Raw genomic sequence first — 21,721 nt, 5'->3', positions numbered from 1 at the left:
GGGGTCCAGGATGGAGGGGTCCAGGATGGAGGGGTCCAGGATGGAGGGAGACCAGGATGGAGGGGTCCAGGATGGAGGGAGACCAGGATGGAGGGGTCCAGGATGGAGGGGTCCAGGATGGAGGGGGACCACGATGGAGGGAGCTGCCAGAGCTAAGCATCGTGCCAGGTCTTGGGGACCTGTTGGGGGCTGATACTGGTGGTAAGGCTGGTGGAGTCTGGCTGGAGCTGGGTTCAGGGGCCTCTCTGCCAGTCCCTGTCTGTGCTGCAGAGGCCAGTGCACCTGGTTCACTCCTGTCCCTTGCCTTCCACTCACCAGCTCTTCTTGCTTCCTGTTTCTGCTGACTCCTGCCTTCCCACTCAGGCTGGGAAGAGAGCCTGTGCCTCTGCGGGGGTCCTGACCTTTAGGGGTGTCTGCTGTGACTGGCGGGGGCAGGTACCAAGCTGTATTTAATCATGGCTCTAAGCAGAAAAGTGACGTCCCTTCTCAAGCAGGAGGAACGTCAGCCAGGGATGTTTGCAGCATTCACACTGGACACTGGGCACAACGTGGAGCAGAGTGGAGTAGAGTTCAGATAAAGCTGGCTGATGGCTGACGGGAGATCACAGCTCAGTCATCCACATGCTCAGGGGTCCTCCACGCCCTGCATTTTGAACAAACCTGCAAATATTTGGGAAATTTGGGGAAAGGAAACTTCTAAGACTGGCTTCTCTCTCAGTCTTCTTATCCCCATCATTACGTTTTAGTAGATGAAATACTAATGTTCTTCAGGAAAAGAGCAACAGGGAAGCCCACAAATTATAGCTCATCTCAGCTGTTCATTCCGAAGTGCTGAGCACACACCATCTGATCCGAGCTGATCGCAGGGTGTGGATGTGTTCTCCACCCCTCCCTGGGCTGGCACGGAGCTCCCCTCCGCCCAGGATGACATTTGCTCCTATGAATAGTCTTTGGCTACTGCAGCTGAATTTTTAAAGTGCCAAAGCAGCTCACCCTTTGGTACTCTTCGGATCTGAACTTGTGATTGACACTGTTTTATGTGCTCGTGAGTGTTCTCTAAGGACCCACACTGGCTTGAACGGAGACCCATTTCTTCACAGGGGCCCATGTGGTTCTTATATTTTGTGGGTGTTTAGGAGAACCTGCCTTTCCATTAGCAACGCCACCATTGCCCACTCCTTGCAGAATGTTTTTAGGACCAAAATTTTCTTGTACTTGATTTTTGGACTTTGGCATTTAGATTGTGATTTGAGTTAAATTTTAAATCCAGTGTCCGTGTGTCTTAGCACCTGAGGGCACTAGGCCTTGTCTACCCACAAGGGATTTACTGCCCATCTGGAAACACGAAGTAGCCTTAGTTTCTTAATTGCTGTTGTGTTGGGGACGCTTTGAACTGAGACCCTGGGAGGCAAAGTGCCCTGTGGAAGTTTCTAAAATTTGAGACCAAAGAAAACTCTCTCGATTCTGGGACTCTGTCCAAGTAGAAAATAAAACCCTTGCAAGTTCCTGCATCATGAAGTCAGGGCTGGAATTAGACCCCAGGCTGGCTGAGCACTGTCTCTGGTGTGGCCTGGGGAGGAGCAGAAGGCTGGGTCCTACTGAGGTAATGGGTGGGATCAACTCTTGCCTCTTCAGGTTAGCTGCAGACAGAGTCTGGCTGGGCACCTCCCCCTCCTGGCCTCCTGGCCTCCCTGCTGCCTCCCGCCTCTGCCCCAGGCACTGTGCTTCCGCAGCCCTGAACAGTACCAGCCGTGGACAGACCCCTTTGTGCCCTCTCCTCGTACGTGTGTGCTGGTCTGGGACATGTCCACTTCTATTGCAGTATGTTTTCTGCTGTGTGAAACGTTCACTGGAGAGACCTGTGGAAAGAGTGAGAGGAACAGGAGCAGGTGGAGGTCCTCGCCTGTGGAGCCCTTCCTGGGAGTCCCCAGCTCTGGGGACCACTGCCATAAGTCAGTGGGTCTTGGTCACTTTACAGCCCACAGGCTCTCCTAAAAACCAGACGGAAGCCCGTGGACCTGCCCTGGGCGCGCCCCAGCCTGGAAGGTGCAAGCTCTGGGCACAGGGCTCTCTCCGCTTCCTGTGTCCCGCCCTGGGTGTGAGCACGAAGTGCTAATGGGTTACTTGACAGCTAATTGGTGCTAATGCGCTAGGTGGCTCTGGCCACCCTGTGCCTCCAGTCTGTCTGTGAGGACAGACTGGGAGCCCAGGGGCAGGCTGCTGCCTCGGCCTCTTAGGCTCAGCCTGCTGCTCCCCTCCTTCCCGCAGGCTCCGCCGGAGTCCGTGTGTTCTATGTCCCTCCCGTTCCTCGAGCTCCTCCCTCCTCAGGAAAAGGAGGCAGGCACCATCCAGATTCAGAACACGGAAAAGCTGTGTGTTCTGTAGGAAGGTGAGGGCCAGCAGGGCCCGTGTGGCGCAGAGCGTGCAGGGGACCTTTCCTGAGCTTCCGGTCCTGGTCCTGGAGTTCAGCTAAGACATCTTAATTGATGACATGTAGGCAACATTGTATCCTAAATCACAAGGTTTTCCAAGTACGTTGTTTATCCAGTCATAGAGTTCCTCTCGGGAAGCGGGAAGCGTAGGTGCTGGGTACATACATTCTAAGGGTTTATAGTATGCACGGTTTTTCATGATAAAGTGAACCGACGAGAATCATCAGTCAGGGTCATCACCCTTCCATTAAGCACAGAGTTGAAGCACAACTTGTGGCTGATGAACTCAAGTCTCATCCTCTTCCTCCCTGTGGGATCTGATGGCCCAACATAGAATAAAAAACCCTGATTCACAAGGAGATAGTTGCAAAAGGAAGCAAGATTTACCCGGAAGTCTCAGGACATGATTCAGGTAGTAGGAACTCTCCCCAAGGCCCAAGCACATCAGATTTGACTGTCATGCAAAGTTCGTGCTATTGCCCTTTGTCATGTACTGAGGATATGATGGGCCTGAGCACAGGCTTTTACTACAGGTTTAAGAATCGCTAAAATACGTAATGCATAGGATGTTTTCAGCACAAGATTCAATTTGAAAACCCTGGAGTGCAATTTGGAGACCACCTTACTGACCGTGGCCCAAGGGTGTTGACAGGTAGAGAGGCTGGTGAGATTTCTGGTGGCTGATTCCAGTCTCTGGGCCATCATCTGCCTGCTCCCTGAGGTCCAGACAGATCCTCTCTTCCCTCGGCAGTCGGGAGCCAGGGTTTGCCCTGTTGACTGGCCACTGCTGGACATCTTGCGTGGGGCTGCCCCGTTGGCTCCGCTGTGTGGCTGGGTGGTTGCACTGGGCTTCTGGGTCCCCTTTCCAAGGCTTGGCCTGTCCCTGTGTGACCCCCACATGGGCTTCAGTTTAGGGGATTGTGATTGGGCCGTGGGTGCAGGACGCTTTGCCTCTTGGCCAGGTGCTCTGACCCCGAACACTTCCAGCCAGGTCTGTGGATGGGTCTCTGCTTTTGCTCTGTCTGTCGAGTTACTGCCAGCAGGGGTGGCATTGGAGAAAGGCTTAGGCCTTATCCCAGAAGGGCGTATTTCTATTTGGAGAATGCACTTAGGAAATGACAATGCTGTTTGAAAGAAGTACACAAACAGTGAGTGAATATGGATAAGGAGAGTAGTGACCCCCAGCCCAGCCCAGGTGTGCTCGGGCGGTCCTGGTGGCCGTGAGCATGTGCACTCCCCAGGCAGAGCCACCTCGGACGTGGGAAAGGCATCCACACGAGGACGGGACTTGTGTGCTGGCACCACACTGTAGCTGTGTGCCGGGCAGCACATTAGGAGGTGCAAGGGCAGAGTGGTTCCCAAGGAGCTGACACCAGAACCCTGGTTGAGCATGGCTCTGCAGTGGGCCTGTGGCTACAAGGTGAGCCAGAAACATGCACTCAGTCTCAGCTTGATTGCTCCCTTGAGCAATGGCACTTAAGGGGGCCAGGCCTCCGAACCATCCCTCCCCTTCATGGGAGGTGGTGTATTGTCTGTTCAAAGAAAATATTTCTAGCTCCTAGATGAAGAGAGAAGAAAATAAAATTATTAATGACCCAGGGATGGGTTGTCATGTGGGCATCGGCTTCTTAATGCACTTTAAATTCAGACTCTGGTAAATTCTTCTTTTTTCAACAGTGTAATTTTTGGGGTGTGGTTTCTTTTCTAGATGAAGATCTTACCACGGGTCTGGGAGGGAAACTGCTCCATGAGTGCAATGTTTGGGGTCTGTGGACCTCATTTCCCCAAGTCTTCCAAAGATTTGGGGAAAGATTCCTTCTCCCACAGGAGTGGGACAGTAGCACCTGTTTTCCAGGGTCCCTGAGACGGTCACTGTGACGTCACTAGCAGAGGGCCTGGACAGGGAAACCCCAGGTAGAACTGCTGCTCACACCCCCCCCTGCTGAGACTCGGGTGGGGGGGCGGTCTCAGCAGGACTGAGCTGGGCCTCTGCAGGACAGCTGGGGTTGTGTGGAAGTGCCGGCCCGAGGCCTGGGGCTCTGCTATTTTCAGGTCATGGTCTTCCCAGGTTCCCAGGGGTGGACATGCACCCATGCCTCAGGTAGGGTCCAGCTCAGGCTTTTTGTTTTAGACATTGATGGACCTTTATTCTATTTATTTATATGCGGTGCTGAGGACCAACCCCCGGGCCTCACACGTGCCAGGGAGGCGCTCCACCACTGAGCCCCAGCCCAGCCCTCCAGCTCAGGCTTTTTAATATGTCCTGATGGAGGAATTTGCATGTGGGGGACCCTTTTGTGCGAGGTCCTGGGCATGACCCCCTAGGAGCTGGAAATCCTGTTGAGGGGCGAGGTTGGGTTACGGAGTATGTTTTACTGTCTAGCAGGGCGTTGCGCACTTGGGAGGTCAGTGGGTCTCTGCACACGTCTGGAACCCCCTTGCTTGTGCCAGACAAAACTCTGGTCCCTCTGGGCCTCCTTGAGTTCTCGTGCACCTATGCCGGCTGTCATCCTGGAGGGCTAGGGACGGTGCCAAGTGCAGCCACTGTCTGTCATGGTGGAGGTCATCAGGACCCGGAGACGGGGCTCCCTGTGCAAGTTCCTAGGCTCCCTGGACCCTCTTGTCATGGCTCCCAGGCCGGTGGCCCCGGCCATGCTGACCAGGGGCCTGGCTTTCCCTGCCGGAGTCCTTGCTCTCGGCAGAGCGGGGGCAGACCTGGTCTTGCCCCTTTAGTCCCCGCCCAGTGATTCTGCTGCAGGTGGGGGTCCAGGAGCCTGAGTGCCTGAGCAGAGTCGTAGGCCCAGGCGGAAGGGGCTTCCCAGGGTGAAACCAAGGCTCTCAACACCTGCGTCCTCTCTTTCTCAGTCAAAGCCCAGCTGTGGTCTGGGATCAGATGTTCTTCTGTCTATAATTAATTCCGCTGCCGTCCGCCGCCCCACGGTAGCGCTGGCATTGTTCTTGAACACACGCTGAGGAGCAGCCTATCTAGGTCACAGGGTTTGCTTTCGAGGGATGTCTTTGTTCAAGTTCAGGTCACCGGCTTTTCCAGAGCAGCTCCACAGACTCGCTTTTTCTATTCAAGGGCGGACTTTGATGACACTGCGACATACTCGGCAGTGGCCACCAATGGGCACGGTCAGGTGTCAACCAACGCTGCGGTGGTGGTGAGAAGTGCGTGCCCACCCCGGGGGGGGGGCCAGCCTGGGCCCTGCTGGTCTCTTTCTTTGCCATGTTTACCTGATTGTCCTGCAGGGTTCCGAGGCGACGAGGAGCCACTCTACTCCGTGGGACTCCCAATCGGACGTGAGTGGGGCTGGGGTCTGGGAACACGTGTGCAGACAGCGTCCAAGGGAGAACTTGTTGCTAAGTAAGGTCAAATCTTAGTTTTGAAGTTATATTTTGTTAGACTCCTAGGTTTAAAACATATACAGTTGGTTTTCCTCTGACACGCACTCCTTACACCCCTGCCAAACGTACCTTTGAGATCTGGTCTGCCGACACTGCTGCGTCTAGTTAATTCGTTTGATGCACTAAAAATGACACTATTGATGAATGACCACTGTTCATTTTGAAACTAAGGAGCGACTTCTGAGGCCTCAGTTGGGTATGAGGTAGGGAGTCGGCCCTGTGCTTAAGTCCAAGACTCGGGTCCGAGCTGCGCCTGAGTGACCGGATCTGACTCAGGGATGCTCGTCTGCCTCCGACCTGGCTCAGCTCGGCTGCTCTAACAGTCCTGTGGCTTATGTGACTGAACAACAGATGCTAATTTCTCAGGGTTTTGGAGGCAGCAAGCCCAGGACTAGGGCACTGGCAGGATGGGTTCCGGCAAGGGCCACCTCCTGGTTTGCAGATGGCATGTCCTTGCTGTGCCCACACCTGCAGAGACCAGTCCTCAGGACCTCACTCAGCCCTGCTCACCTCCAGAGCCGCTGTCTGCTAACCTGTGGGGGCTGGGCTGCAGCCTACGAATGTGCTGGACACATGTTTGGGCCGGCAGGGCTCCCGAGAGGGGGCACAGTTTGAGGTGGAGCTCTCTGCTGTGGTCAGGGCACCTCTGAGCGGAAGCCACCACGGCACTAACTGTCCCACTCGTTCCTGCAGTGCCCCTGTCCTCGGTGATCCCGTACACACACTTCGATGTTCAGTTCTTGGAGAAATTTGGAGTCACCTTCCGAAGAGAGGGTGAGACGCTCACGCTCAAGTGCACGCTGCTGGTGACTCCAGACCTGAAGAGGGTGCAGCCACGGGCCGAGTGGTACAGGGACGGTGAGTGTCTGGCCGCCCGCGCTGAGAGTGCTGGGCAGCAGTGACCCTTGATGCTTGCTTGCATGGGTCGGCCTTCCCCTGCCACAGGGCTTGCTGTGGTGGCAAAGCCACGCCAGGGACTGGGGGGGGGGGGGCTTGGGCAGCCGACACTGACCTTGAACTTCATCTGGGAGAACCCTGGAGAGGTAGTGAGGAGCTTCCTGAATCCAGACGTGTCTGTGTGGTGTCCACAGCCCCATGCAAGGGCTGCCCACACTGAACCCAGAGGAGTCGTCCACACATGCCCCGCCCACCGTGGCTGGCCACTGTCAGGGCGAACTGTGAGCTGGCATGGCTCTCTGTGTGTTGAGGGACAGCCAGGTGGCTCTGTTTGTAGAGGAGGGGATGCCGTGACACCTGGCCAGCTTCCTCACTGGTGAGACACCCAAGACCATCCAGTGTGACCAGCCTGGGGGGCTGCAGCCATCCATGGAGACACCAAGGCTGTTCAAGGCCCGGATCCAGCCAGGTCTGCTGAGGTCCTATCCAGTGTCTTACGGTTGCTGCAGGCCTGTGACCACGGGAAGGCCTTCCCCGACAGGAAGCAGGCTCCAGGAGGCCTGCGGGAGGAGCCCTGGGAGTCCTGGGAGCCCGTTTCAGGCCGTGCTGCAGGCTGGTGCAGGACCCTGCCCACATGCTCAGTGTCTGGCAGGCCCTTGCCCTGACTAGACGGTGCCTTCCCCCCAAGCCCTCATGGGGGCTCTGGCTCTTCTCTTGGGCACTGTCATAGGCCCCCACTGCATGGTCTCACCCAGCCTACGCACCCAAAGGCCGCCTCCTAACACCACCACATGGGGTTAGGATCTCAGCTTGAGTTTTGGGCGGACCTAGGTCAGTCCCTAAGCCAGTCCTTTTTTCCTCCCCAATTTTATTTATTTATTTATTTGCTCCTTTTAGTTATACATGATACTAGAATATTTTGACATACTGTGCATACATGGAACATGACTTCCCGTTCTTGTGGTTGTAGGATGTGGAGTTACACCACTCAGGTATTCATATATAAACATAGGAAAGTTATGTCCAATTCATTCTACTGTGTTTCCCATTCACATCCCCCTTTCCTTCCCCCCACACCCCCCCCGTCCAATCCCATGAACCAACACTTCCCCCACCCCAATTTGGCCTTTGTTTTTTTTGGATTGGCTTATTTCATTTAGCATGATAGTCTCTAGTTCCATCCATTTACTGGCAAATGCCATAATTTCATTCATCTTTATGGCTGAGTAATATTCCATTGTGTCTATGAGCCACATGTTCTTTGTCCATTCATCTATTGAAGGGCACCTAGGTGGGGTCCATAGCTTCACTATTGTGAATTGAGCTGCTGTAAACATTGATATCCTAAATGTGGTCTTAGTTCAGAAATCCGTATCAAGCCTGGTGTTTTCTGGCCTGTCATCTGTTGGACACTCGCAGCCACTGCTCATGGCCTTAGAGGGAATCCCTGCTTAGACAATGGGATTCTGGGCTTAGTAGGGCCCTCCTGGGCTGCTGGCCAGGCGGCCTGGGTTCTCTTGAGCACGGACACCCCTTCCTGCTACGTCTAGCACTTGGGTGGACATCCCTGTGACTGTCAGGCCATGCCACTCAATTGCCTGCATCCTCCAGGTCTGCCCCAGGCTAGGCGAGGCAGATACAGGGCGGCCGAGGGTGCTCTGCACGCAGGCCGGGGTGTGGCCAGCTGCGGGGCTCACATGCCCCGTCTGCGCTCTTGCCCACTGGAGCACCATCCAGTAGGCGCTCCTGAGTACCTGCTGGGTGCCGGAGGATGCGGGTGGGAGCGGGCTGTGTGCTGAGAAGCAGGACCCACAGGGAGCCTGGCTGGAGAGGGCGTGCTCAGGTCTTGGCTGTGGGGGCCTCTGCTCCCCCCAGGAGCTCTTCCCACTGCGCTTCTCTGCGCATGTGCTGTGCATGTGACTGGACTGTCCTGCCTCTGGGAGATGTCTCCAGCAGCCACTTGGTGTTCCTGTGCGTCGCTGGGTGGCTTCCGAGCCAACCTGAACTGGATGCTCTTTCAGATGTGCTGCTGAAAGAGTCAAAGTGGACCAAGATGTTCTTTGGAGAAGGCCAGGCATCGCTGTCCTTCAGCCACCTGAACAAGGACGACGAGGGCCTGTACACCCTGAGAATTGTGTCCCGAGGCGGAGTCAGCGACCACAGCGCCTTCCTGTTTGTCAGAGGTGGGGCTGGGGCACGGCCTGAGCCTGCAGAGAAGGCGGCCCCACAGCGAGAGGGTCCGAGCAGGGGTACGGGAGGGGCGAGGAGGTGGCTTTCCTTGCAGACCTCCCTGACACAAGGCAGGCACTGCCCGGGCCCGCTGGTCAGCTGCCCTGAGAGAGGAGGCCACGTAAGTCAGAAGAGATGTGGCGTGGCCTCCCACCCATCCCCATCTTCACCAGGGGTGGAGGGACCCTCGGAGTTAGTTTGGAGCGAGAGACGTGTCCAGCCTGGGGAAACCAGTCAGGCCCCCCCTTCCCTGCCAGCTCACAGAGACGGGGACAAGGAGCAGTGCAGTTCCCATGGCCCAACTTCAGCTGGACCCATGTCTAGGACATCCCAGCACAATGACCAGGAATCCCCGAAGCTCCGGTCAGGCAGGGTCCTGGTGCATGTAACTCCCACAGTGGGTCAGGGCAGGGCTCTGAATCCTGTTTGTGGAAAGAAAAACAAGATTCAGGATGTGCCAGGCTCAGTATCGGCATTATACATGTGTTACCCCATGCATTTATGACACAATGTGTGACGGGAGCGTGTGTCGGGTAACAGCACTCACAACACGTAGTACGTGACATAATAGCACATGCATAAAGTGTGCGCAGAACACATCACACTCCTCCAAGGCTCGAGGCACGGGGACCAGCCTTAATCATGCCGCAGCTGGAGACAAGTTCCCTCTGTGAAGCCACAGGCTCTGAACTCGGAAGGGGCTATGTCCTTCCTCAGCATCTGCCCGTGGCCTCCCCTGCACCACCCCGCTGCCCTCTGCAGGCTCCCGAGAGAGGCACAGTGGCTGCTGCCCAGTTGTAGCTGGTTGGCTGCTGCCCTGGTCTGACTGTCCAGTTATCCATCCTGATTGGCAGGCCTTACCTGGGCTCAGGGTTCATCACATCATGTGACGTCATCGTCATGGCACATGAGCAGGGCTGCAGCCCAGGTGTGGGGACCTGAGAGGCAGTCAGTGTGCTGTTTGTCCATGTGGCCGCCTTTGGGCCAGTGTTTAAGGGAGGGCTCCTTCATTAGAGAACAGCTCAACACCAGGACACCGACCTCACCTTCCACACTTCCCCCAGACCGTGAGAGTTGGCAAGGCGGCGACCTTAGACCCTTCAAGGTTTGTCAGGCTTTGTTAGGATGGCATTAAATGTACCTTCATTCTCTTGCATTCTTCTGGAAAGATATTTCACCCCGTGACAGTGTGCTGATGCGACCCAGCTTGGACTGCCTTGCTTATCCAGCAGGAGGGGAATGTGCCCACGTGGGCACTTCACACGCGGGTGACTTCTGGAGACAAACGTGAGGGAAAGTGTGGGCCAATGTCCAGAAGCCCTCAGCTCTTCAGATGCTGGGGAGAGCGTGTGGGAAGCCGTGAGCTTACACTGCTGCACGCGCTCCAGCCATGCCCGCCTTAAGCCCACCTCCAGACGAGGAAACGAGGTGCTCAGAGTGTAGCTGCCAACACCTCTGCTCCCTCAGCACAGCCAGAGTTAACACCTGAAGACAAGACCTAACTGCATTACGGTTGTAATGAGTCTGTAAAAAGAACAGGTCGAGTAGTGACCCAGACTTTTGCTCACAACTTCCAGAAAAAAAAGTATCTCCCAATTTTAGGGATTTTGAAATATGAACGTGTCTAAGGCAATATTTCTCAGGCATTAAAGTGCTGACTCATCAGATCTTTGACAACGTGCCATTACGTGACCACATGACACTAAGAAAAGGTGAACCTTAACCTCAGATCCAATCAAAAAGTCACAGACTTGAGAGTCTTGCAGAGGGCTCAGTGTTCCGAGTTTTAAAACAACTCCTAAGTGAGTTGTACTTCTTGGCACTGACCCGCCAGAGGATGGACGGGTCTGAGTGACCGAGACGGAGATGGCAGGTGGTCTAGCCCAGCAGGCAGATCTGAGTTTGGAGGAGAAGGGACCAGGCTTGCAGTGACCCTCACTTTAAGTGACAGTGATCATGTCTTCCCACTCAGACGCTGACCCGCTGGTCACAGGGGCTCCAGGAGCACCCATGGATTTGCAGTGTCATGATGCAAACCGAGACTATGTCATCGTCACGTGGAAGCCACCCAACACCACCACCGAAAGCCCTGTCCTCGGCTACTTCATTGACCGGTGAGTGGGCTCGGCTTTCTTCCTGTGATGGAAGCGCCTGAAATGAACGTCAGCCCAGACGGCGAATTCGGGTACATTTACAAAGGCAAGCCTCTGGTGCTCTTCCTGACTGGCTCGGGAACATCACTCCTTGGGCATCTAACGCTCTTGACTAGGTGGTTGGGAAATATCGCCTCCTGGTCTGAGCCCAGGGTAAGCCCAAGGCCACTTTGTGTTGATATTGGAGCCTTGTTGGCCGGTGGCACCCAGTAACAAATACGGGCATGCTCCACCCTGGCAGGCCATGTGCTGAGTGTCCCCCTGGGCCTAGGGCAGAAGGGGCGCCCATGTGGCAGGCGATGCTCGGCCCCCACCCTGAGTGTCAGCGCGGCAGGAGCCACACCAGGTCACAGTCTCCACAGCTCTGGCTTGTTCTATTGAGTAAGAAGGGTTTCTCTGCTTTCCAGGTTTAGCTCAAAGGATAAATACTGGATTTGTCTTTGTATTAATAACTTAAATTTAGACCATCATTAGATCCCCTGGGGTTTTAGCTCTTTGATTTTCCTTTATTGGGTTTAATCCTCAGAGCCTGGGAGGAGTACTGAGCTGGCCCAGTGCATTTGTTAGATGTGGAGTCCTTGGTCATACGTTTCAGCCATTGGAAGAGATGGCTATTACAGAAAGTGAATTTAGAAGGGGGGCAGAAGGGGCAAACTCTTGGGTTACAAGGGGGGGGTTCTGGCAGGGATTTAAGATACTATGGATATGACAGTAAAATTGGTGGTTTTTCGGGAAAGAAATCAGTTGGTGTGACTTTTTGGCTTAGGCAGATGGGCTTCTCTTCTCCAGCCCAGTGAAGCCCCCTGTTTAGCTAGGCATCCACCATCCAGAGACCTGGGAGCAGGCAGCAGACCTGAAGAGTGCCGTGTTCAGGGCTTCCCTGAATCAACAAGCCAGCCACCCCTGGGACGTCTGTGTTTCCACCCATGCCGTCACATTCCTTCACGCACCTTTCAGTCAACAATCCACGCTCCTCCCCCCACTGACACCTATCCAGAGCCACAGAAGGCACGTCCTTCCTGCGGCCTCCACCATGGACCTGCTGGCTGTGTTCTGAGTCAGTCTCCTGCAGACCCCCAGGGCTGACCATGCAGGACTCTGGCTGGCACAGGCTAGGGTGCATGGATCGGAGAACCTTCTGTCTGACCTGGGTAGCGGGGAAGGGAGTCGGTTTCTCCTGACATGAATGCACCCTCAGGCTGACGTTCTCGTGGGCATTTAACATGAAGCTTTTATACTTAGATTTCTCGACCACTGAGAAATGGAGGCTAATCTTTCCTGCATTCCAGCTCTGGTCAGAACTTATTTCCAGGTATTTCTGGACAGAAATATCTTAATGTTATTCGGTGTACTGCAAGTCAGCGTCCTGGGAGAATCTGTCCCCTGGCTCAGGTGGAGAAGGTGCATGTCGGGGCACTGAGGGAAAGGGGCTACTTTGGCATGTAAATTGGGAAAAAAACTATGGAGGTTAGAGCTGCAATAACTGCTTGCAGCTGATCTCAAGCTGTAAAGTATGAAGACTCAGTAACTTTTCCATCTTCTGTCTATCTGCATATGATACCTATCTGCTGTAGGAGGTATTTATAAAGAGGTAGAGAAAGATACTGTGTTTCCCGAGTAGCGCTGTCTTCCAGTTTGTTATTCTTCTGTTTGTGGAAATCCGTATTTTCATGGCATGGCTTTTGCCCTGTGGGAATCTCCAGGAACAACTGAAATGTGTGGCTTCGCCTGTGAATATTTGGTAGTTGGCTGTGAGTGTTGTTTTCTACTTTCCCCCTGTTTTTATTTGAAGATGTGAAGTGGGAACTAACAACTGGGTTCAGTGCAACGATGCCCCAGTGAAGATCTGCAAGTACCCCGTGTCGGGACTTTTCGAAGGACGGTCTTACGTGTTCCGCGTGAGGGCCGTCAACAGCGCAGGCGTCAGCAGACCTTCCCGGGTCTCTGACGCTGTGGCTGCCCTTGACCCCGCTGACCTCAGAAGGTTACAAGGTAGGCTGGGGACATTTAAGTTAAAGGACGACTGGGTGATTTGTCCTTCCCCTTGGACTTCCATGTGTGAGCCTCAGGAATGCTGTGAGAGCCGAGCATTCTGGGCTGTACTCCCGTCCCCATGTCTCTGTCAGGGTCCTGCAGAAGGCGGACAGCCAGGCTGACATCTACACTTTCTAACCAGTGCTTCCTGTTCATGGAGCTCTGTCCTGGAATCCCTTCTCAGTCCACAGATGACATAATTACAGCACATAAATATGTGCTAATGAGGGCACGGGGCCTTGAAGCCAAACTGCCCTGAATCTGCGTCTTCACTTCATGTAATACAGGTTCCTCTCCTTAACGGCATTGGACCCTTAATTGTGGCTTTAATCAAGCCAGGGTACTTTCCTTGCCTGCCAGGTTCTTTGGGTCCACTGTGAGGAGCTGAGAGGTGCTAAAATGGCCAGGAACCTTCCAGAACACCGTCTCCGCCTATTCCCGGGGACTGGCTGTGTTGCAGGCAGATGCAGAGTGGCTCGAACCTTGCTGTGCATCAGGCCTGCTGACTCTTTTAGGCACCCTTGGGTGCCAGCTCAGCATCACCTTTTCTCTCTGCAGCGATTCACCTGGAGGGAGAGAAAGAGATGGTGATCTACAAGGACGACCTTGAAGGTGAGCAACTCTGGGGCACTCGGTTTCCGCTGTGCCTGCTCCGTGGTTTAGGATGCTGCTTAGTGATATGAGAGGACAAGACGTTCGCACGACAGGCGCAGTCTTTCCAAGTGGGAAGGAAACTGCAGTTGAGTCTGCAGGCTTAAGAACCACAGATGTTAAACAGGCAAGTGAGGCAGAATGAGGAGCAAGGGGTGAGGGCCGCAGTGACCTGTCCAGCTGGGCTCTCAGAGCATGCTTCTGGGGACCACGAAGGGAGAGCAAACTGAGCCTGAGGTTCGACGGCACTGGCCTGGGTCAGTCTAAAAACTGGGTCCTGTCCTAGAACTCTGTTAATAGAAGTGTTCTATTCACCTTTTTTTAAAGCAAAAATTTCATTCCTAACATTTAAACTCAAATGGGCTGAGTCTTTTCTGTGGAATGATGTTCTGGTTGGAAAGTTCCTGTCTTTCCTTATATTTAATATTGTGAGCACTTCTCATTGATAACCTTCTCAGAGGCAGCTAGAAAAAGTAGCTAAGGAGATTCCAGTGTTAGTGATCATATCACAGAGCACAGGAGGTGAGACTCTGGATCAACCTGGAGCCACTGGCCCAGAGAGGTACTTCTTAGAGCTTCTTTATCAACTCTGTGTTGGAAGAGCTTCTTCCCTGAGACAGCCGCACATCTGGGTTTTGCTGATTCGCTTCCGTGTTTGACGTGTGCAGCCTCCACAGTGTGCATGCTTTGTTTCTTATGCCCGGGAAAGATTCCTTTCTAGGGACCAGGGTGAAGGTGTGTCTCGGCTGCCCACAAGGGAAGTTAGGTGCTGAGGAATGCCCTTGAGGGCTGTGCACAGGTGCCGAGGCAGCACCCGAGCCCTGGGACACCTCCACTCCAGGACCTTAGACACCAGCAGGGGTGCTCCATAAATAGGAACAGAAGGCAGTGTCCTGCGCAGGCTGACTCCCAACTCCCAGTCTCCTTCCCCCAGCCAGCACCGCGCCCAGTGCACACTCTACCTTGCTTTGGTGGTTAGAATATAGAGGCTTGCATGATGGAGAAATGACTCCGGGCTATACTGGAGAGATTTCCTTGCCGCAGGCCAGCCTTGCAGGACAAGGGGTTCTGGTGTGCCCAAGGAAGGGCAGTTCTACCTCAGGGGAGATGGGGTCAGTGGAGAAATGCAGTCTTCCCACCAGGGCGGACACCTAGGAATTCAGACAACACAGCACAGGGAGAAGGTGTGACTTGCTTCGTACACGTCACTAATATGATGAAATCCTCTCTGCATAAAGGTCCTTGTGATGAGCAGTGGAGACAGGAAGTGACACAGATTGACAAGTCTTTTGGGGGCAGGGACCTTTCTAGCTATGCCTCTTGGTGGAACAACTCTTACCTGTGGACGCTAAGTGCTGGTGTGCAAGGTGGGGCCAGCTCTCAGAGGCCCGCGTGCCTGGAGCAAAGCTTCAAGGACAGCTTCTCCTGTGCGGTGGGTGGGCAGCTCCTGGGCTGCCCTCCTCCTCTGCGAACTCCTGGGTGGGGTGGTGCTTTGTCCATGCCCTGGAGACATTTCCAAGGCTCTGTTTACACAGCTGGCCATGGAGGCAGAGGCCAGGACCCTTAGATGAGGGCTGACCTCCTGGGACATTGACACTGGCCGCAGTTCAGCCTCGCAGGGAAGGGGCTTTGCAAGCCCAGGACAGGGAACAGGCGGCTGCCGTGGTCTGAAGCCAGCCAGGTCGAAGGCTCTGGCTTGGCCATAGGAGCTGGAACACTTGTCTGCTCCCCGTGGTCACCTAAACAAGGGTGCCTCCCCTAACTAAAAGGTCCTCAGCGAGGAGGAAGCTCTACAGTGTTTCTAAGCAACTCGCCTGGGTCCGAGCATTTGCTGCCCGGGAGCTCCTTTTTCTACTCTTGTCTTTCCTTCACATAAGCTGATTTTTAAAACATGGCAGTAGCCAGTCCCTTTAGTGAGGTCCCTCTGTTGGCGGAGAATGGCTGCCTGGCTGCTGTGGGCTGCTCCCTGATCATTTTGGTCTCAGTTGGTCGGTATCTCCTTCAGCCTGAGGTTAGAATGAATGCTCCTTCCTTGATGTCGTCCACCTTGTCCAGTATTTCTTCAACTGCCCTTTGGGAAGGCCAGGGCTGGCTCCTGCAGAAGGAAGTGAGATTGTCTGTGTTCTACTAATGGGCTTCCAAGCGTCCAGTGATCTGCCCTGGACTCGGCTGTGTGAAGCTCAAGTGCCTGCCAGCAGTTCACTCTGGGTTCTGCCATTGGCCTTCCTGGCTGGGCGTCCTCTTGAATTCTGGGTTCTACAGATGCCAGCTCAACTCAGGTTTCTGTGGCTGAGAAATGTCTCCTAGGTGGTCATGGTGTGCTCAGGTTAATGGAACAAAACTCGAAGACCCAGGCTTGGAGTCCAGTTCAGCTATGGTGGTTGTGGGCTCTGGAAAGATCCGGGCTCCATTTCTGCATTCTGACGTTGAACACGCTGACTCCTGTCTGAAATCCACTGTAATCTTGCTCCACGTCTAAGATGATGGCTGTGGAGGCTTTTCTAAGCAGCACCTGGATGAAACCTATATGCATACACACACGTATAATGCATGTATACACACATGTGTAGTAATGCACACATAGTGGTAGATATGTACGTGTGTAAATAAGTGTTTATATACATATGGGTATACATTCATATATATATTATATATATATTTAGTTTGCAAAACCACTTTCCCCTGAAAGCACAATCCCAGCGAGTGGGAGTAGCTAAGCAATCTATGTCTTCTCCCACTCTCTCCTGTACTGCCCTGGGGCGCTGGACGGGGCTCCAGGGAGGCCTTCTGATAGGAAGCAGAGGCCAAGGGCAGTGTCATGAATTGCTGCTGGGAGGCATGTGCTTTTGCCTCCCTGGGTGACACAGAATGTCTTCCTGACTCAGGAGTCTCACCCCGCAGGGGCCTCCTGCTCACCAGGACTGGGTTCTTTTTCCCTGTCTTGGAGTCACACAAGGCATTTCTCATTCCACTTCCTCTGGCTCTGGCTCTGCCTCTGCCCCCACACCTGCTGGTCAGCTTTGTCTTCCCCTCTGTTCTTGGGAGCTGCTGAAACTCCCGAGATTTAGCTTTGGGAGCTCAGCGTGGGGTTCCTGTGTCTCCCCACTAGCTGGGATCTCTGAGTGTGGACATGTGTGGGTTTAGGGAGGCCACCCAGGGCCCTGGGCTGTCCCCCACTCCACTCCTCTGCCTCTGCTGCTGCACTCTCCTGGGACACGCTGACTCCTATTTGAAATTCAACCCACTCACCAGAATGATCCTAGATCAGACCTGCGCTCGGTCTAAAGTGCACTGTGCTCATGAAATGAAACCCAATCTTGTTTTGTGCTGTTTCCATGTGGCTGTTCAATTCCTCGCCTGCAGCCGGGTCCCAGGGGAGCAATTGGATATTGTGAAGGGCACAGAGAGGTCCTGGGGACAGTTCAACCATTCTAATTATGTGCTAATCTAATTGGAAGCTCACAAGATTTTATTTCACAATTAAAGGGGCCACAAGTCTGGAAAGCCTCCACCCTTCAAGAATCTCTTATAAATTCCAGTATAGATCTCTAACACCTCACCTCGTTTTTAAAAAGATGAGATCAGAAGGGAGGCGTGCTGATGTCTCTGGTTGCAAATACTCTGTCCTGGTCATCTGCTTATTAATGTCCCTGCAGAAGCTCAAGCACACAGGCGTAGCTCAGGGTCCTTGCGAATGTGCACAGACCCTGTGTGTGTGGGGGAGAAGCAGGTGTGTCAGGAGCTGACTTGTGAGTCGAGTGCTTGGAGGGCACAGGGGAGGAAAGCATCAGGGAGGGTTGTTAGCTCCAGCACGGTGTCCACAGGCTGCCCGGAGCAGATGCAGGTGTCGGTCTTCCTGCACACGTTCCCACTGGGGTGGGAGCTCGTGCTGGGGAAACACTGATCCCTTTTTTGCAAATCCTTTCCCCTTCCAGCTTTTGGATGACACTCTTGTAAATTAGAGAGAAAAGTATCTGGACTATCTCTAAGGTGCCTCATGCTCTGGCTCTGAAACCGTAGCCCTGGGTTGTTGGCCTTCCCGATGGCTCTGTGGCAGCGGCAGTGCCCAGGCTGCACCACCGGGCTGTGCCCAGGGAGCCTGGGGTTGGTGTTCACAGGGTTCATGCAGTTCCTTTCTCCTGCAGGTGACGTTCAGATCCCAGGCCCTCCCTCCAATGTGCACGCCTCGGAGGTCAGCAGAACTTACGTGGTCCTCAGCTGGGACCCGCCCACTCCCCGGGGCAAGGAGCCCTTAATGTATTTCATTGAGAAGGTAATCTCTTCAGACCCCAGCCAGCAGACCTCATGCTGTCCCTTTGCTGTGCTTGACAGAAGGGCTGGGTCCCACTGGTCTCCACAGACACTCACAGGATAATGGGGTGGGCAGAGTTGTGACTGTGGGGAGTGTCTTGGAGTGGGACCTGGCTCCAGGGGAAGGGGTCCTACCTGGGCTTTGCCACCCAGTGCAAGCAGAGCTGCGGCTCTCCTCTCTGGTTTCCATGCCCAGCTGAGCCCGAGGGATCTGCATACTTCCTCCAGCCCCCAGTGCTAAGGTCCTGAGAAATGCAGATCGCCCTGCTCAGGCCTGTGCACCAGCCTGTGCCCACTGGGTGGTGGTCTTATAGAGGGATCCACCTGGTGGAGCAGGCTTAGGTTAAGGATCAGGCCAGTGCCTGAGGCCTTGATGACGGGGACACACTTAGAGAAGGCAGAGTGCACTGCAGCCCAGGATGCCCACATGCGGGTGCCGCAGTACACATGCACAGGTGCCCTGGATGCAGTATGCCTTCTCAATCAGCCCGTTCTGTTGCATTGGCAATGCAGGCTGTGGCACTCGACTGATCTGGAGACCCACTATTGGGTTGTGGGTTATGGTTGAACAACACTGTAAAGTCCTACAAACCCTGCAGCTAAGGTTTTGGGATAGCGAATTTGCCTCACAATACAACGTAGAGCTCAGTGCATGGTGTGCACAAGTAGTGTGGGCGTAACTCTCAGTGTGAGCATGTGGCACACCAAGCAGCTCCGTGAGGAGGTGGATGGAGAGGAGCGAGGTATCAGACTGTGCCTGGCGACACCCGGCCCCCACTGGCCAGCATGCCAGCTGCCCGGGCAGTGCTACTTACTCTGCATGAGCAGGTGCCATTGGCACCACAAAAGCACACAGGGCACCCACTCGCAGCCTATCCCTGGTGGAGGCACCTCCTCCCCTCACGGCCCTGCTCTCTTCTGCCCGTGCAGTACCAAGAACCTGCAGACACGTTTTAGGAGGAGGGTCCACTTTTGGGCCAGGGAGTCGGGGCCTTAGTTCTTTCTGGCAGAGGCTAGGACGTGCAGACTAGGAGTGATGGGTGGGAGCTCCCAGGGCTCCTGCCTCCCGTGTTCACCTCCTCCGACAGGAAACGTGCCTCCCTCCACCATCCAGCTAGAGCCACGGGGGGCAGTCCTCAGGGCATCAGTGGGCCCGCCCTCAAGCAGCTGGTTCCACAAAACCTTCCTAAAAGCTGTGGCAGTGCACACCTGTAATCCCAGGGACATCGAAGGCTGAGGCAGGCAGATTGCAGGTTCCAGGCCACCTGTGCGATTCAGGGAGACCCTGACTCAAAATAAAAAAGGATTGGAGATGAGTAAGTGGTACAGCATGCCCGGGTTCCATCCCCAGGACTGCAGGATTTCAAAAAATGACTTTTACTTCTGCCAAACCGAGAGGCGAGTTCCCTTTTCAGGTGAATGTCACTCCCAGGGCTGTGGCTGCTCCCCAAACACCTGCTCTTCCTGCAGGCTTCAGCAGGCCCCCACGCACCCCGTCCCGGGCACCCTACCTTCAGAAGGCAGTTTCCTTCTGGAGGGAAAAATCGCGGGACATTTAATAGAGATTTGGAAAGCCAAGGAGACACATTACCTCTGCAGTACAGAAATGTGGAGACTCGGGAGCCCTGGTGATGTTCGACTCACCATGGTTCCAAGAGATGAAATAGTGGTGTCACCCCGAGGGTCGTGTGGGCAGCCTGCCTCACGGCCTTTTATGTGTGGCACGTCACACACATGCCTCTTGTGCTATAGCAAGATGGCAGGACCCTGTCATTGGTCAGAGACCTTCATACCACCATGCAGGTGGCCACAGGCTCTTCAGTACACACACACCTGGTGGTGCTCGCAGCTCGGGTCACATGCCCAACATACCAGCACCCTCTAGGCAGCTGCATCAGGGTAAGAATCTTAACCGCAGTGTGAGCCACCAAGCGACAGTGGAGTTCCGTGAATATTCTCCTAATGTACCTTTAATTATATATAGGCCCTTCCGTTTTACGGAAATTGCAAACTGCGTATTGATTCCTTTATGCTCCTAAAATTCCTTCACTTTAACAGAATAATGTTTATTAATAAAATTTCCAACCTGCGCAATTTCTTACCCACTTCTCCAAATTGGCATCCCTTTCATATAATTAGCAAACGCGTCCTGTTGTCCTCTGTGTGGGACAGAGGCTCCCAGTGTCCTCTGTGCAGGACAGGGGTGTCTTACCGTCCACAGTGCAGGACGGGTACACCCTGTGGTCCTCCGTGCGGGATGCCATGGTGTGGCAGCTGGATGCTGTCTTCCTTTGCCCTCCCGGGGTCTCTGGTTTAATTCTGCCCTTCCCTCTGCAGTCTGTGGTTGGGAGTGGCAGCTGGCAGCGTGTCAATGCCCAGACGGCCGTGAGGTCCCCTCGGTACGCGGTCTTTGACCTTGCAGAGGGGAAGTCGTATGTGTTCCGCGTTCTGTCAGCCAACAAGCATGGCCTGAGTGATCCGTCAGAAATAACACCCCCCATCCAAGCACAGGATGCCATTGGTAAGTGGTCATGGTGAGCAGCCAGGCTAGGGGACAGGCCAGCAGCAAGGTGACCTTGGAGACCAGTGGAAGAAGTCCCTAGTGTCGTGTGCACCACAGGGGACGTTGGTGTGGGGTCCCATTTTACCAGCAGGGCAGGGACTGAACCCAGTGGCACTGAACCACTGAGCTGCATCCTCAGCTCAACTCACCAGGTTCTGGTCAGTTCTCAACAGTCCTCCAAAGTTCTCTCTTGTCTCCATGAAATCAGCGAAGGGGCCGACAGTGGGTTCAGGCCAGGGTCCAGCCCTCAGCATGGTTCAGCCTCTTGACCGTGTGGCTTGGAAGACCCTCTTGGAAGCTTTCAAAAGTGAACCTTGGGACGTTTGACTCGCAGTCCACGCTGAAGCCCAGCAGCTAGCAGGAGGCCTCCCTACCCCTGGGCCTCCCACGGGAGCTGGCTTAGGATTCCCACTCTGGCCCAGGTGTCTCCTCTCCCTTCAAGCCATATTTCATGGGAAGGCAGATACTAAATGAGCAAGGCGGGGAGGCTGTGTGGGGAGTGGGGTCGCAGCCGCCCCAGGTCTTGGATGCCCGGGTTCAGTCACTCAGGCTTCTAGGGCTCAAGTCCAGACCCACAGGCTTGACACTCCCGCCACCTTGCAGAAGCAGCCCCGCCTGTTTGGCTTATTGGCACACATAGAAAGTGACAGTAAGTGGCCACACGGGGGCGTGTGGCTGAGGTGGTGAGCTAACTGGTTCTAGGGATGTTGGTGACACCCAGGGCTGAAATGCTGGTGGCCACGGCCCACGGGGGCCTGGCAGTGGGGAGAAGGTCAGAGGGTCAGACTGGTTTGATTCTGGCCCCTTCCTCCAGGCACCCTATTTGCTTAGATGGTGAGACGTGCGTTTGGAAAGCAGCCTGGCCCAGTCGGGCGAATCTGTCCTTCCCGTGATCTTTCTGTGGACTTGTGATGACACTTCCTTTGGGGGGTCGTGTGGGGTGTGGGGAGAGCACCCTGCAGCCCCATCTCCCTTGCTCCTTGTCCACGTTCCACCTGCAGCTCCCACCAGCTCCCCATTCCCTGGGAAAAGCCCAGCTCTGT

At 54.6% G+C, this 21,721-nt stretch overlaps 1 protein-coding gene and 1 long non-coding RNA gene across 3 annotated transcripts in view; one reads left to right on the top strand and one right to left on the bottom strand.

The window, feature by feature from the left end:
* Myom2 (myomesin 2) overlaps nucleotides 1–21,721 on the top strand; it is a 65,631-nt gene that overhangs the window by 13,503 nt on the left and 30,407 nt on the right. For both annotated transcript variants that reach the window (XM_015504658.2, XM_048792835.1), the window contains exons 7-15: nucleotides 5,515–5,603; nucleotides 5,685–5,735; nucleotides 6,534–6,698; nucleotides 8,759–8,920; nucleotides 10,939–11,080; nucleotides 12,912–13,111; nucleotides 13,712–13,765; nucleotides 17,950–18,077; nucleotides 20,453–20,636. In XM_015504658.2, coding sequence (XP_015360144.1) covers nucleotides 5,515–5,603; nucleotides 5,685–5,735; nucleotides 6,534–6,698; nucleotides 8,759–8,920; nucleotides 10,939–11,080; nucleotides 12,912–13,111; nucleotides 13,712–13,765; nucleotides 17,950–18,077; nucleotides 20,453–20,636 — 1,175 coding nt within the window. The remainder of the gene's footprint in view (nucleotides 1–5,514; nucleotides 5,604–5,684; nucleotides 5,736–6,533; nucleotides 6,699–8,758; nucleotides 8,921–10,938; nucleotides 11,081–12,911; nucleotides 13,112–13,711; nucleotides 13,766–17,949; nucleotides 18,078–20,452; nucleotides 20,637–21,721) is intronic.
* On the bottom strand, nucleotides 2,459–20,498 carry LOC125613247. Its single transcript, XR_007343760.1, has 3 exons — nucleotides 19,571–20,498; nucleotides 4,856–4,859; nucleotides 2,459–2,469 (listed from the first exon to the last, which is right to left on the bottom strand). It is a non-coding gene; the product is annotated as an uncharacterized LOC125613247 (long non-coding RNA).

This window comes from Marmota marmota, unplaced genomic scaffold (assembly GCF_001458135.2).
Source record: "Marmota marmota marmota unplaced genomic scaffold, marMar, whole genome shotgun sequence".
Lineage (NCBI taxonomy): Eukaryota > Metazoa > Chordata > Mammalia > Rodentia > Sciuridae > Marmota > Marmota marmota.
This window is presented reverse-complemented; position numbering and strand designations above follow the sequence as displayed.